The sequence below is a fragment of the Indicator indicator genome, chromosome 4 (assembly GCF_027791375.1).
Source record: "Indicator indicator isolate 239-I01 chromosome 4, UM_Iind_1.1, whole genome shotgun sequence".
NCBI lineage: Eukaryota > Metazoa > Chordata > Aves > Piciformes > Indicatoridae > Indicator > Indicator indicator.
In genome coordinates, this window is record NC_072013.1 from 26,365,968 (window position 1) to 26,380,651 (window position 14,684).

The 14,684-nt window shown below is 41.3% G+C and overlaps 1 protein-coding gene across 1 annotated transcript; it reads left to right on the forward strand.

Moving 5' to 3' along the window:
• Positions 1–61: 61 nt before the first annotated feature.
• PLD4 (phospholipase D family member 4) lies at positions 62–11,276 on the forward strand. The gene is made up of 10 exons (XM_054400520.1): positions 62–145; positions 2,044–2,249; positions 2,927–3,110; positions 4,484–4,604; positions 4,967–5,094; positions 5,260–5,460; positions 5,856–5,995; positions 8,539–8,704; positions 9,697–9,793; positions 11,077–11,276. The coding sequence occupies exons 1-10, from the start codon at positions 86–88 to the stop codon at positions 11,274–11,276; spliced, it is 1,503 nt and encodes a 500-aa protein (XP_054256495.1). The 5' UTR covers positions 62–85.
• The last annotated feature ends 3,408 nt before the right edge of the window (positions 11,277–14,684 follow it).

Consider the following 14,684-nt stretch of genomic DNA (forward strand, 5'->3'; position numbering starts at 1 on the left):
ACACATGTTCCCATAAAGCTTTATTTTCCCCTTTGCATGCATTTCTGTTTTTCAGATTGTGAAAAAAGCATTAAAGCCATCCCTGATGTTTAATGAGTCCTCCAACATGAAATTAAGCGTGAACAATCTAAACTACGTCAAAATGGTAATTATTGGGATACACTACATTTGCTTACAAGAGCTGAGATTACACTGACATTTCTGAAGAGAAATAGCAGATTAAGCAGAACGATTTTATTGCCCATTTTAGAAATCCATGTAGGTTTCGATCCTATTTGTAAACAAGTGAGGGACAAAACCCTCATTGATTTATCCAGCAGGCTGATCAAACCTTGTGGAGAAGGAGTAATGTGGAGCCTAATTCTGCAGCCCTGGCTCATAACAGTGAACCTTGCACATACAAATAGCCCCACTTCCACCATTAGCACACCATTTATTTATTTATTTATTCTGCATGCCTAGAGCACCTGGGCATCACAGTGTACAGCAACCAAGATGTGGCTTCAAAAGTAGATATTTTCCTTAGATATGTCTTCTAACACCTGTGTGATGCTGAAGTCTTGCCAATGTGCTCACAGGATGAAATGCAGAACTGTTAAAAATGGATGTGTTTGGATTCTTAGTGAGAGGGAAACAAGACAGAGAGCAAAAACGTATATAGATAATAAGCTTAAAAAGGTTTTTCTCATTCAAGTTACTGTCTAAATTGATTGCAGCACTGTAGATCTTGAGAAAAGCAGAGAAGATGAGAAGTAAGAAACTTTGTCCATTTAAAAACTAAAATAGATCCTTTCAGAGACAACTAGTTTCTGTGCTATTCTCACAGGTGCCCATTTGGGATCTCACATTTGTAGCTGCAGCCTCATGACAATTTCCAGACTCTCTTCTTCTGCCTGCAGGTTCAAAAGCTCACCTGAAGTGTACATTTGGTCTTAGCTCCCAAGAATTTCCATCAGGAGCCAGACATAATAATTGTTGAGGGAAAATGATCTGCACTGGTGGCTGTCTTTCCCCCCTCAATATAGGGCAACATAAAGAGCCTGGTGTTATATGTTTCAGCATGTCAGTGGCTGGACTCCAGATTTGGCAATACCAGGTGACCAGGCTGTTTTTATTTTTTTTTTTATAATCTATGTTCAGGAAAAAAATTGAAGTACAGAAAAAGTGAAGTGAAGCTAGCTCACCACACTAGAATGATAAGGAAATGCTGTTCTCTCTCCATGCAGATAAATGAGATTTGTGTAGTTTCACATAAGTGAGGTTAACGTAAGTTTAAAAAATTAAATCCAGAACTTACATAAACCAAGCCTTTTGTAGCTTGTGCTCCTCACTTTCAGTGGTGCATTTAAGATTAGTGTCTGCCAGTAGCTGAAAGCAAATTCAAAGTTTCTGATTTACTCACCTGCAACAGGTGGTCCTCCATTAGATTATGTATCAGTGTGTGATGGTTTTAAAACTGTTTTTTAAAATTTTTCTTCACAAAGTTCAAGCAGAGAAAGCGAAAGAATGTAAATAAGTCACTAATGGGTGTAAGAAAGCAAAATAATGATGTTTCTAAACACTTCCATCGGATAGATAGAAATGTTTAAGAACTACTACTCAAACAGAATTGGGGCAATCGGGGACTCAGCTTGCTCACTTGGGTTTCTGTCTGGCTGTTTCTTCTTCTTTTCTGGCTGAAGATAACACACTGACCTTGGCAAGATAAGTCTGACAGCCTCTCTGCTTCTTGACTCTTCTGCCAGGGGGGTCTGGCGGAATTCCTTTTGGCTGGGGAGGAAGCCCCTTGGGCAAAGGCCCCTTGGGGGAAGCAAAGGGAGCTTGGTTGTATTTTTCTGTTGATTGTACATATTTGTAAATGTTGTGAATTGTGTATATTTGTACACATTCGTTGCATTTCATCATAGATTGTAGATTTTGCTTGTAAATACAGCTTTCATTTGCTTCCAGACTGAGCTAGCCTGGTTATTGTTGGTGGGGGGGATTCCAGATCTCACACTGTTACACAACCTCAAATCTTCTCCTGTTTGGATTCTGTCCTAGTTTCAAATCTTAGGGGCAATTTTGATTTTTGGTCTTGTCCTGATGGCTGTTTACTTCATGAGAGCAGAGAGTGTGGTACATCGGAACCCTGAAGCAGCAGTTGTCAGCATTTATGAAGAGTTGGAGGAGGAAGAAGTACTCTACAAAGATCTCCCAGTAACAACTGTAATTGAAAATGATTCCAGTAGATGCAATGACTGCTGTAGGTAAGCCAGGTCTGATGGCACATGGAGATGTAATCACCAGACCGAGAAAGAGGTTCAATAGGTTCAATAGTTACAATGCTGACAATATCAGCATGTTTTTTGTATAGTAAGTGATAAAGTACCACTAATTTGGGAAGAGTAGGGATGTTGTTTAGGCATTGGGTCATTAGTGATTGGGTCATTAGTAACTGCCATCACAAAGGGCTCTACTACTGATCCTGCACTTGTATGTTCAGCACAGCTGTTGCTAATCTACTACTTCCAGACATCCTCTGTGGGAAACAGCAGAGACACCAGTGGGCAAAGAAGCCCTCACTGAACTCACCTTCTTTCAGAGGCTGGAGTGGGAAGTGGGTATCCTAGCAGAGAGTGGAGAGGGTACCAAAGTGGCATCCAGACCCAGGGGGATACTTTTCTCCTCATCTTGAGGATGGCCAAATAAAAAGCTTGGAATGGCTACTGAGAAACCATTCTGCTGGGTTTGGAAGGTCTAGGTACAACACATGCTTGGCTATAAAAATTGAGGATGGAGAATACTCCCAGCTTGTTTGTCCAGCTCAGATTGCTTGCTTTTGAGGTTGGCTGGTCCAAAAAGGCCAGCTGCATGGCCTGGCATGTGCTTGATTTCCTGCTTATGTCACAATCACTTGCTTCACAATATGCAATTGATATTTCAGCTTTGAACTTGTGGAAAACATTCCTTATGACTTAGCTTTTGAGATAAATAGCACTGCAGCCAAACCCTTGTACCAAGCCTGGATGAGACTCCTTGATATAGCCCAGGAAAAAATTCATGTGGCTTCTTACTATTGGTCTCTTACTGGGAAGGATATCCACGTCAATGATTCATCTTCCAAGCAGGTAGGAGAAAAGCAATGACAAGCACATCTATGGTTGTATGTCTCATGTACATGTGGCAGATGGCAGACTGACTGTGTGGTCTGTCTCCCAAAGACATTGCTTGACTCTTCCTGCAAACTCAGAAAGGTTTTTCCTCCTTTGCTCACCAACTTTCCTCCTTTGCTCAAATTAGACTCCATCTGGGCTCTGTCCATGTCTCTGAATACTTCTGTGCTGTGTTTTAGAGCAACCAGAGGTCAGCCTCAAACCACACTTGCTTACCCTGCAGATGGTCAGCCTGTGGTAGGGGCAGCCAGTGGCACAGCTGCAGAGCCTACAGGATCACGTATAGACAACTGAACATGTCAGTTCCCATTGGCTAGCTGGAGGAGTGGGAAGCAAACTCTGCTGGATTTTTGACTGCTTCAGGGGCTGCTTCTCCCCCATATATCAGAATACAACATCTGTGTTCATCCCTTTTGCAGATGTCCCCAAATCATGCCATTGGACAGCTGCTTAGGACATTCGCTTTCCTTTGCAGGGTTGTCCTCATGGGCACCCTGTGCAGCTAGGCTTCCTGCCTCTCTGACTCCACCACCAAAAGTAAATGATAGAGGTCATAGCACAGGCTCACCTTATGACTGTCCATCATGTTTCATTGTCCCTTGGCTCTCTCTTGGCCTGTGGCAGCTGACAATCTCCCAGGCAATCCTGAGCAGGGTCTGGGGGACTGTTCTCAAAAGCAGAAGGGACAAGGCTGCCCTATTTCAGGCAAGCATGGACTTTATTTTTGCGTTAGGAATCATGTTCTTTGCTGATAGACTAGATGCTGGCCTGTTGATTACTGTGGGCTTAGCCTCTGTCTCTTTCTTGCCACACCTTGCTCATAGGCTTTTTGGGACCACCCTCGTTTTCCTCCCCCTGTGTTTCTGATGTTGTAAGATTCATTCCCTCCCATGAGAAAAAGTAAAAGTGAGGGATGTAAGGCTGAGCCCTGTGGCTGCTAAAGGGACAGCTGACAGCTTAGTGTAGGGACAGCCCCTGTTACTTTTATCCTCTGGGAGAAATGATAGAGCTTATCTGTTGAACATCAGCATCCAGCAGCTGATCTTCACTGGGCCATTCACCTTTGCAGCCTGTGATGTTTGTGGTTGTACTTTTAAACCTCACATCTGATAGCTTTAAACAATAAAAAATAAACATTGATTCATGCATTGGATTGGAATCTTTGTTCCTTTTTTCTTTCTAAACTTGAAACACTGCTGAAATAGATGAAATCTCTGACCTTGTGTCAGGGTTCTTCAAATGAAGCACCCATTAGTAACACTGTACTTGCATATATCTTACTAGATGTTCTATGACAAAATATGAAAAATAACAACTGTGCCATTCAGGGTGAAGATATTCTGAAGAGGTTTGAGAAACTACTCACAGAGAATGTCTCTGTGTATGTTGCAGCAAGTGTGCCAACTTTGGCTACAGATTCAACTGACCTTGAGCTTTTAGAGGAACAAGGTAATTATCCCACTTCAGTGGTCCACTCAGAATTTCAGTTTTGCAAAAAGTTATCTGAAAGAATATCTGGTGTCCAAGGCCTGTTCTGGTGTGATGTTTGTATGGGTTCACCAGGCAAGCACTATGTGTTCACTAGTTCATGATTCCTGTGTATGTTGTCATGCCCTGAAGGATTTTCCTATAGTCCATATGTTGTATATTTTTGCAAGTTACTATGTGCCCAAGAATGAGTGATTGTGAATTTTGGTAGTTATTATTGGCTGTATTATACATGCGTGAGTGTCCTGGCTTCCAGCAAGCAGTATAGACTACCACCTCCATGCTGTGTTTAAACCATTTTTCCACTCTCCATCTTTCTTCAGGGGCTCATGTAAAAAAGATTAATTTTGGACGTTTGGCAGGAGGAGTGTTGCATAGCAAATTCTGGATTGTAGACATGAAACACATATACATTGGCAGTGCAAATATGGACTGGAGATCTTTATCTCAGGTAAACTCTGCTGCTGCATATTCAAAAATCTGGGGAAAAATTCATGTTCTAGGAGATAATAGAGAATAATAATAATGTCAAATATAGTTTAAGTAGGTGAAGCAGCAAATAAACCCCTGGAGGTGACTTTTTCTGGGGCTGTGACATAGTTTGCTGTCTTTTCAGGTGAAAGAATTTGGTGCTGTGATATATAACTGCAGCTGCTTGGCCAAAGACCTCTGGAAAACCTTTAGTACTTACTGGGATCTTGGACATGCTAATGCTACCATCCCATTTCCTTGGCCTCTTAATTATTCTACCCACATTAACAAGCATCAGCCTCTGGAAGTAGAGCTTAATGGAGTCTTAACAAAAGCCTATTTTTCTGTAAGTATGTTTTAAAATAAGATGGCAGACTGTAAACTACTTTTAAGCATTGAACAGGAGAGTTTCCTCAGCAGTGCTCAGTTACTTGTGTTCCAGTTGGATAATAATTCATTCAACAAGTTTCTCTGGAGCTACTCAAGGAATAAGGATCAACCCAGCCTCAGCTGTCAGACAGTATAGCAATAACAGGGCACAGATTTCATTTAATCATCTGTGCGCTCAACATATCAATAACTATCAGGACAGGAAAGACATGGGGCACAGTAGTGGTCCACCTCAAGTGCTCTGTGCTATTGTAATGAAAACTGAGCAGACCTGAATACTAATGAATCACAGCCTGACAGAAAAAAAAAACAAACATGAATTCACTGGCCTGTGTGTTTTCTTCTTTACAGGCTTCTCCTCCAGTATTTTGTCCAAAAGGTCGTACCTATGACCTCTCTTCTATAATCAGTATTATCAGTGAGGCACGGAAATTTGTCTACGTTTCTGTTATGGAATATTTCCCTACCAGCCGTTTCATTCATCCAGAAAGGTACAATTTTAATCTGGAGAAAATCAGCTGACTGCACTATTTAAAGGAAAAATACACTATTCCTTCCCTTCTGCAATGAAAATATTTAGAGTGGAGAGAACTGAGCCTTTACTCTGTATTCATGACCATATCATATACTGTGCAAATACTAATGCTACAGGAAGGGTGGTATCCAACACTGCCCATGTACTTTGATAGTGGTTTAAAGCAGCCTCCTGTGCTTTTCACACAGCAAGAAAAGTATGGAGTGCCAGACCAGGGACAGCCACGTACAGGTGCAGCTTTATGAACAGAGAAAGGAATGGGTACAGTAGAAGTATATCTGACATCAGACTTTTCAGAGGAAATACTGCTTTGCTCCCTCTTCTGCTCCCATTTTTGTCTTCCTGTTTTTGACTTCTGAAGACTCTTGACTTCTGCTGCTTGTTTGATGTACTTGATCTATAGTTTAGAGGGTGATTCTGAACTGCCATTGCTGACCTCTGCAGTGATAGCTGAAACAGTCTCTAAAATAAACTGTCAGACTTTAATTTTCCTTTATTTTAAAAAAATAATTTTATCTAAGGACATCCAAGTTCCTGAAGCAAGATGGATGCATGCAGCAGCATCTCTCAAAAAGGTGTAAGTGGTGATCTGGAGTGATCAAACTGTGTGTGATGGACTACTGCCATGGTCCCAGTGGGCTGCCCAAATGTCAGCAGAATTATGCAGTCTCTGCACATTAACTCAAATCTGAGTAATATAGAAAGTCAGTCAGTGGTGGGGCAACACTCTATGACTCAAAATCCTCTTAAAAATGCTTGAATGAGGATGTTTATATGGATCCAAGTGCTCTGAGTTTTATCTGCTTGTAACGTTTCTGAGTTTTCCAGGTGGCTAAAGAATCTGACTGAGAAAGAAGTTCAAGACAAATAAATATGTACAACATAGCTTATAAAGAATAGAGTGAGCTCTAGGTGGCCATTTAGCTGGAATTATGCCATGCATCGTGTCCTGTGGCATGATCGTGTAAAGCTTCTGTTGTTGAGTTGGGCATGTGTGTGTTAGCGGGAAGAATGTAGGATAATAGATAGATACAAATAATTCCACTGTCCTTGAAACAAAATCTCACAGACCAGCTTCTGTGATAACAAGAATAAATATAAATAAATAAAACACCTTAGAGGGTTTTGGGTTTCTGTGTTGTACAATTGAATTTCTGAGTTTCTCATCTCCTGCTTTTAGCTAAGAATAGGTTCGCAGAAAGTTTCTTTTCCCTCTTAGGAATGAGCATGTTAATACTCCTCGTTCTTCATCTGAAGCCTTAGTCCACTGTTTGTGACACCTAGGGCCTGCTCAGATGCAAACAAGAGTTTGAAAAGCCTAGGGAAAGCAGTACGAGGCCTCGGGCTATCTCCACAGCAACCAGCTGTAGTGCAATGAATTGAGGCTGATTAGTTCAGGTTAGGTTCCTACAGCAGCTGAGGCCAAGGGAACAAAGCTGTTCTCCTAATGCCTGGGTGTTAATCAACTAGAAACTGATACATTTAAAAAGCGGAAACTGTTAAAAATAGCATTTCTAAATAGCACTTTTTTCTCATGCTTTTAGGATCTACAAGTCAGGCTGAGCCTGAAAGCATATGGCAGGTCCATTGTTTGTGTTAGGATGATGTGGGAGGGAGGGTTGGAGAATTCAGGCTTTCGTACCTGGTACTTTTGTACCAAAAGGATTAATTTAAGCAAATTAATTCATCATTGCTCATGGGACTGTGAGTGTGTGCTGGACCTCTCTCTGTATCAGTCCTCCAATCTGTGCTAAAGATGTTTCTATGCCTCTTGTTGGGATCTAGGGAATGGAAATGCGCCATGGGTGTTTGAAGTTAACTAGTCCTGGGATGTACATTGTCCTACTCTTAGTGTTGTGCGGTTGGGTGAGGGGTGTTAAAAATTGTCACCTAAACTAATGTCAACACAAGTGTCCGCAAAGTGGTGAGCCCAATGTTCATGAGAGCACAGCTGTGTTTGTTACCTTGGGGGCACTTGGCATATTAACAAGGGATAGAGCCTGTCCATGCTGACAGATGGCACAAGATCACTGTAGACACTAGAAATAGTCTCCAGGATCCTGAAATGGCCATATTCTGCAGAATGGTTCTTAGGCTTTCCTCAGGGGTTTGCACTGTCCTTTTTACTTTGTTCTCTGTGATCTGGCTTTACACTGAAGTTGCTGTTGTTATTTTTAGTTTCCTAAGGAAATGAGCATGATGACACCATGCTGTGTATGTTTATCTGTGCACATGCACTTTCCTAAACTTTAGACTTTTTGATCAGTTTCAACCTTATTTGACAGAGACTGGAGGTCTCAAAACACCCTGAAAAGAACTGGCTGGGTAGAAGACAGAAAACTTATTGATACCTCCTGTGAAGACGCAAGTGCTCCTCTTACTAGACATCAGAGATCCCATCTGCACACAGCATCACCTTCATTCTCAGTTTATTGTCACAACTTTCTACCAAACTGTTTCAAAAGTATCATTTTTCCCCACCCATCTGCTTTTCTCTAGATACTGGCCAGCCATTGACAATGCTCTGAGACGTGCAGCTTTCAACAACAGAGTACAAATCCACCTTCTGGTCAGCTGCTGGACTCACTCTGACCCAGCCATGCTCTACTATCTGAGGTCCCTGCATGCTCTCAACAACCCACATGCCCACATCAATGTTGACGTGGTATGATAAGAAACCTGATTTTGGAAAGACATCCTGAGGATATGGGCCCCACAATGATTTTTGAGTTTAAACTGTCAGTTGCGGGTACAAGTATCTGGTTTTAGAGAAGCAGATTCTTTCAAGTCTTTGAGAAAATAAGGCCCAAGAGGAAGGAGGATGTGTGAAGTTCTACTAGTGATACGGGATGTGCCTACCTGCCACACTTGTGGCATTATCTAGACAGTCACTTTTGCTGAGCACCATGATGGTAACAGTTTATATAATAACTTGGTGCTTTTCACATATATCTTTTCTTATATGGAGTTATCTTAAATGGATCTAATTACTATTGCTGTCAGTTTTCTACAAATGAGAGCTCTGCTGACTGCTTGTACAAATGGACCCATTTGAACACAAAACATTACTCATAGCCCATAGGCACTAGGCTGGAATGCAATCGAGTGGGGATGGTGTGGAAGTCACTGAAGAAAGGAGGAATGTTTTTTACAACAAAAAAAAAAAAAAAAAAAGAAAAGAAAAGAGAAGGAACAGAAGTGTAGATTTTAGTAGTAGAGTTAACAGAAAAAATAAGGCACTATCAGTTGCTTGCGATGCCCCTCATATCTATGATCAGCCCATTCTAGCACAAAATAAGAGCTGCAATCAGTGGTAAATGAAGATCTATTAAACAGCTGCCTAAAACTGCATTTAATTGTCTGCCCTGTAATGATAATAGCTGTGCCACTAATGGAACATTGTGAGGCAAACATTATCCTTATCCAATCTCAATTGCTTATCCAATTTTATGTACAGTGAAAGTACTGTTTGTTAGTTTTCTTGGAGAAGAGTAAAACCTTTTTAATAGAGCATTAATAACAGTGGTGTTATTTCTGTAACGCTGTTCTTTCTGTACTGTTCTATTTGAAAATACGGAAAAATCTTCTTTGTTCGATTATTCAGTCTGTTCCTCACTCTGGTATTTCTATTCATGTTTTTAATTTCTCTTCTTTCAGAAACTTTTCATTGTTCCTGTTCTGAATCACACAAATATTCCATATGGGAGAGTGAATCACAACAAATATATGGTCACTGATAAAGTAGCCTATATTGGTACGTATTCTATTACTCGAAACACAGTATCTTCAGGTCAATAGTACTGAGATTGAGATAGGATGGGCTGCAATATCAAAATAGACCTCATTTTGCCATGCAAAGTAGATAAATGTACCAGAGTCTACAGCTTTATCAGGATCTGTGCTCTGGATAAAGAATTGGAGTTATGAAGAGCAGACAATAATGTAGGTCAAGTTCAGTAAGAGATTACTTCATATGGTTGTGAACCGTTAAGAACAGGGTATGACAAGTCTGAGTGCACAGCCTGTGACAAGCACAGTAGGCATCCCACAGACTGTGCTCAAAATGATGATGTGACAGCTAATGCTCTAGTATGTAATGTTATCGTGCTTTAATAAAAAGAAATTGCTGGGAGGGATTAATTCCACGCACTGTTTGTTGAACAGAACTCAAGGAAAGGAAATGAGAAAACAGTAATGTCAATTCCTGCTTAATTCCTGAAAGTCAGGATGATGTTTACTTTTCAGTCTTATATTAGGATTCCTTAAAAAAGGGAATGTGAAAGGCTCTGTCGTTTCAGTCAGCTTATCCTCCAAGCAATGCAAACCAGCAGATAGCCCTTCTGCCAAAGGGCTGAGGACTTTCAGCTCCTATTGCCTTTAACAGAACTTGTTTCTTCCTGAGTTGTCTTTTGGATATGTGGTTAATTTGTTTTCATGCCTAAGCACCTTCTGGTACTGACAGCAAATTTTTCTGGCTAAGGTAAACACCAGAAGATGTACTAAGTGATAAAATGTAATTTTTACAGTGTTTAATTTTCTGTATTGTAGCTTTGGGGAGAGTCCCACACAATGTCTACAACTGGATTCCCAGCTCTGCCTGGTTTAAAAGTGGGCATTGCTCAGAAGAGCTCAGAAGAGCTCCTCTTGTTTTCCTTTAACAAGAAAAAGAATTACGTCCATTAAGGTTTGGATTTTTTTAAACACAGAAACCCATATCAAACATTGGTTCTACCCCTCTTAATACCCAAATGTTTCAGTCTGTTCCTGTGTTTACAATGAGTAGATTCATTCTTCTTTGCCTCAGGCTGTAAGGAAGTGTTATGAAGCTTCAGGGTTGCAGTTACTACTGACTTCCTGAAACCTGAGGTTTGGAGTAAGGAGGAGGTGACCTGATTCTTGCTGCTCCATTGGTCCTAATGAGATTTGCAGTTGTACAGCAAATCAGCTGTACAGGCAGTGTGGACTTAACAAGTATGGAGATCAAACAGAACACTGGGAAATGAATGTTTTCTAATTAGCTATTTTTCCATTGCACAGGGACTTCCAATTGGTCAGAAGATTACTTTATTACTACAGCTGGTGTGGGACTAATTATCAAACAGAACTCAACCAACCTGCAACTGCCTCTCCAGGAACAATTAAAAAACCTTTTTGAGCGAGACTGGAATTCCAAATATGCAGTGAATCTGGAAGATGTGCAGGGACAGAAGGACTGTAACTGGAAAGGCAGACTCTGAAGTGAGTCGAAGTATGCATTTAAAATAGAAGCAAAAAATCTTATTAATCTTAATCTTGTTCCCTCTGCAAAACAAGGAGCTTTATCCTCTTTATGTCTTTGTTAGCGAAATGGCTTCCGTGTGGTGTCCACGTTGATTGATGACACAAGGACTTCTCATAGTGGACTCTAGCTGCAAAAACATTAGTGTCATTTCCTGTTTTGTGTGATTGCCTCATTGCAGAGTTAATGAGTTATACAGTTATATGAGAAGCTGTCTGATTAAAGCAAGCATGGAAGATAGAACCACATCTTAATATAGCAGATAATTACTGCTGTGCTATTTTATCTTATTTTTCTACCTTAATGTTCCATTAAAAGTGTTGGCTTACACGTGTTTAGGCATATTTTTAATAAACTCCTGGCCACTTTAGGATTCAAGCAGTGTAAGTAATCACCTACAATAATGAGGGCAGTTTTTAAAAACCATTTTAGGAGTTAGAGGCACAGGGAAAATACCAGGTTTGAATTGTTGAGTATAGTTACCAGAGATTAAATGCCTGGGGTTTCAATTTTGGGGCCAGTTTTCAGCTCAGCTGTTCTGGACCCCTGAGTGTCTGGGGCTGTTGTATGTCTGTGTGTTGGCCTCATGTAACAGATAGGATGGGGGAAGCAGGGGAAGCTGCTGCATGAATGCTGATGTGGCAAAGGCATCCCACCTGCACTGTGGGTAATGCTTGGAGAGTCTCTCCACGGCCCTGACCACCACTGTGTCTCTGAGCTGCCTTTTCTTCTGCAAACAGACAGCGACCATAAACTGGAACCATCTGTACCTTATGTCCATTTCCATCACCTGGGTGACTCTCAGAAGTGACAAGGAAAGGAAAGAAGGGCATGTGCTCCAGCTGTGGATCAGTAGGAGCAAGGGCTCTGTGAACCTCACCAGCACTGTGCACCTTTGCCTGACACTTGAAGTGGAATCACAAAATGAACTTCTTGCTTTGGCAGTGATAAACAGCAGAGGCAAGAGAGCCCAAGGCAAAAGGGTTGAGCAAACTTCTTGTTCTGGCACTCTGAGTTATGGAAGTGCAGTGGAACTCTCCAGGTCTGAAATGCATGTGGCAGCTCATGGCTATGCTCCCATCCTGGCAGTGCCTCATCCAATCACATTGTGGCTCTGATGCCATCTCTTTTGCCACAGACAAGGCACTTAGTAGTGGAAGCACAAGCTTCCCCCTTATGGTGCAACTTCCCCACCCTGCAGATGAAGGTTTTGGGGCTTTGGAATCCCTGCACTGTGCTGAGAATGAGAGAGGGATCTGCTGTGATTGTCTGTGTGTGGACTGATTTGTATCTTTGTGAATACACACAAATACCCCTACAAATAAGCACCTTTCCCCATGCGGTCTTTTGGAGATGATCCCAACCCATTTTTTGTTTTTTTTTTTTTCGGTTTCTAGGCTACTCCTTAGCTGTCTCTTCCAGATGCTTCCAAGATTCCTTGGATTGTTTTATCCATTGTTACAAATCAATGCTTGTTGTTACTAATGCAGGTTTTTTAGGACTTGTACTTATATTTACAGATAGCACTGATATTTTGTGAGTATTCACATATATGCAAACATTGAGGAAGATGCAGGTGCTTTTAGCGTTCTCTCTTCCTCCCCCATTTCCTTTCTAGAAGCTGCTTAATATTTTGAGATTTCCATTCACTAATTAAAATTTCTGGCAAAGTAGAACACCACCCCCCCCCACCCCCACCCCCCCCCAAGCTGGTTTTCACTAGTTCCATTTCACGGATTTATTATCCTGTACCAACAAATATATCCCACCAGGTGCTGTAGAAATATTTGCATGCAAGAACGATATCAAACAGATTTTTCCCAGTGCAATGAGCTCATGAATGGCAGATCAGTTTGAAAATCCTTTTGAGAAGTTAAATCTCTAACCAAAAGAACTGTTCTACAGAGCGATGCACTCCTCTAGATGGCACTCGAAGCTATGTTTTCACTGTGTTCAGGGATGGTGCAGGAGTGAGAAGATTTCTAGTTGTGAGCTCAAATCTGACTGTGCTGGGTAAGCTGTTCAATGGGACAGAGTTTCTGGGCAAGATGGGAGACTTGTCTTCTGGCATATGAGGCTTGTGTGGGCTAAGGTGCAGCTTATAAAGGAAAAATTGATGTTTATGAGAGTGCTCTTGTATTTTCTTCACTGGCGTTCTGTTTGTTGCTTTTTTTTCCACATGTGAAGGAGAGATTTAAGATTTGGACAATAAAGTGGATCTAAGAGGAACTTGAGTTTATTTCCCTGTTTTTCCCTGGCTTTCCTGTGAGACTTTTTGGATCCCTTATAGCTTGATTCTATTTTACTTGTTCTTTATTACAAAGGTAGACTATGGTGGAAATTATAACGAGGTTTTGTGTCTTTTAGTGCTTTTCCATTTATGAAACAGGGTTAATGATATTTCTTATCCACCCACCTGTTGCTTTCATTTAGACTGTGATTTTTCCAAGTTAAAGACTGTACCAAACGTGAGCTGGGGCCTCCAATAGTGTTTATTGACATCTATTTATTATCCTTGGATGGATTTTCTAGTTTTGTTGCAGGCAGTTCAGATTTTTCTCAGTATTGGTTTATGCATGTCTAGAAGTTGCTGGTTTGCATCTTGAGCATGGATGCTCTCCTCTGATTAGCTCATCTCATGTACCTGTGTTATGATAGAGTACTTCTTAAGTGAGCTGGCTCTGCCTTACCTGAGTGTCTTTCAAGCAAAGTTGCTGCACTGCTCTCCCAGCAGTCTTATTTCTGAGAACACTTTGTTTGGTATAGTGGTTTGTGGCTACAGTGCTGCTGACAGCAATGCAAATGATGCCAGGACAGAACCTAGCTGGCTCCATGGGTTTGTGAGCTCTGACAGGACTACAAAGTCACCCAGTTTCACACCTTAGACATCAGCTTGTTTCAAAAGCTTTACTATTAGGTTTCAATTTTTTTCTCCCTATTAGGCAGGATGTTTCTTTCCCAGCTGTTCCAGATAAATCATGCCTTTGTTGCTTTCACCCAGGTGCTGAGAAAATGTTTCATCTATGGTTTGTGCTATGTCAATGTACACTTAATTTGTTGGTAGTCAGAAATATGTCTGTAATCCCTGGAAGATGACTCTTCTGTCAAGGGCACTGACTTAGCAGCCCCTCTCTGCAGCTTCCCTTGTACCCAGTGACAGGATATGTGGGAATGGTTCAAAACTCTGCCAGGGGTGGTTGAGACTGGATATTAAGAACCATTTATTTGAAGAGAGAGCGGTCAGACACTGGAACAGGCTTGCTAAAGAGGTGGTCAATGCCTCAAGCCTGTCAGTGTTTACAAGTCATGTGGACAATGCCCTTAATAACATGCTTTTGGTCAGCCCTGAAGTGATCAGGCACTTGGA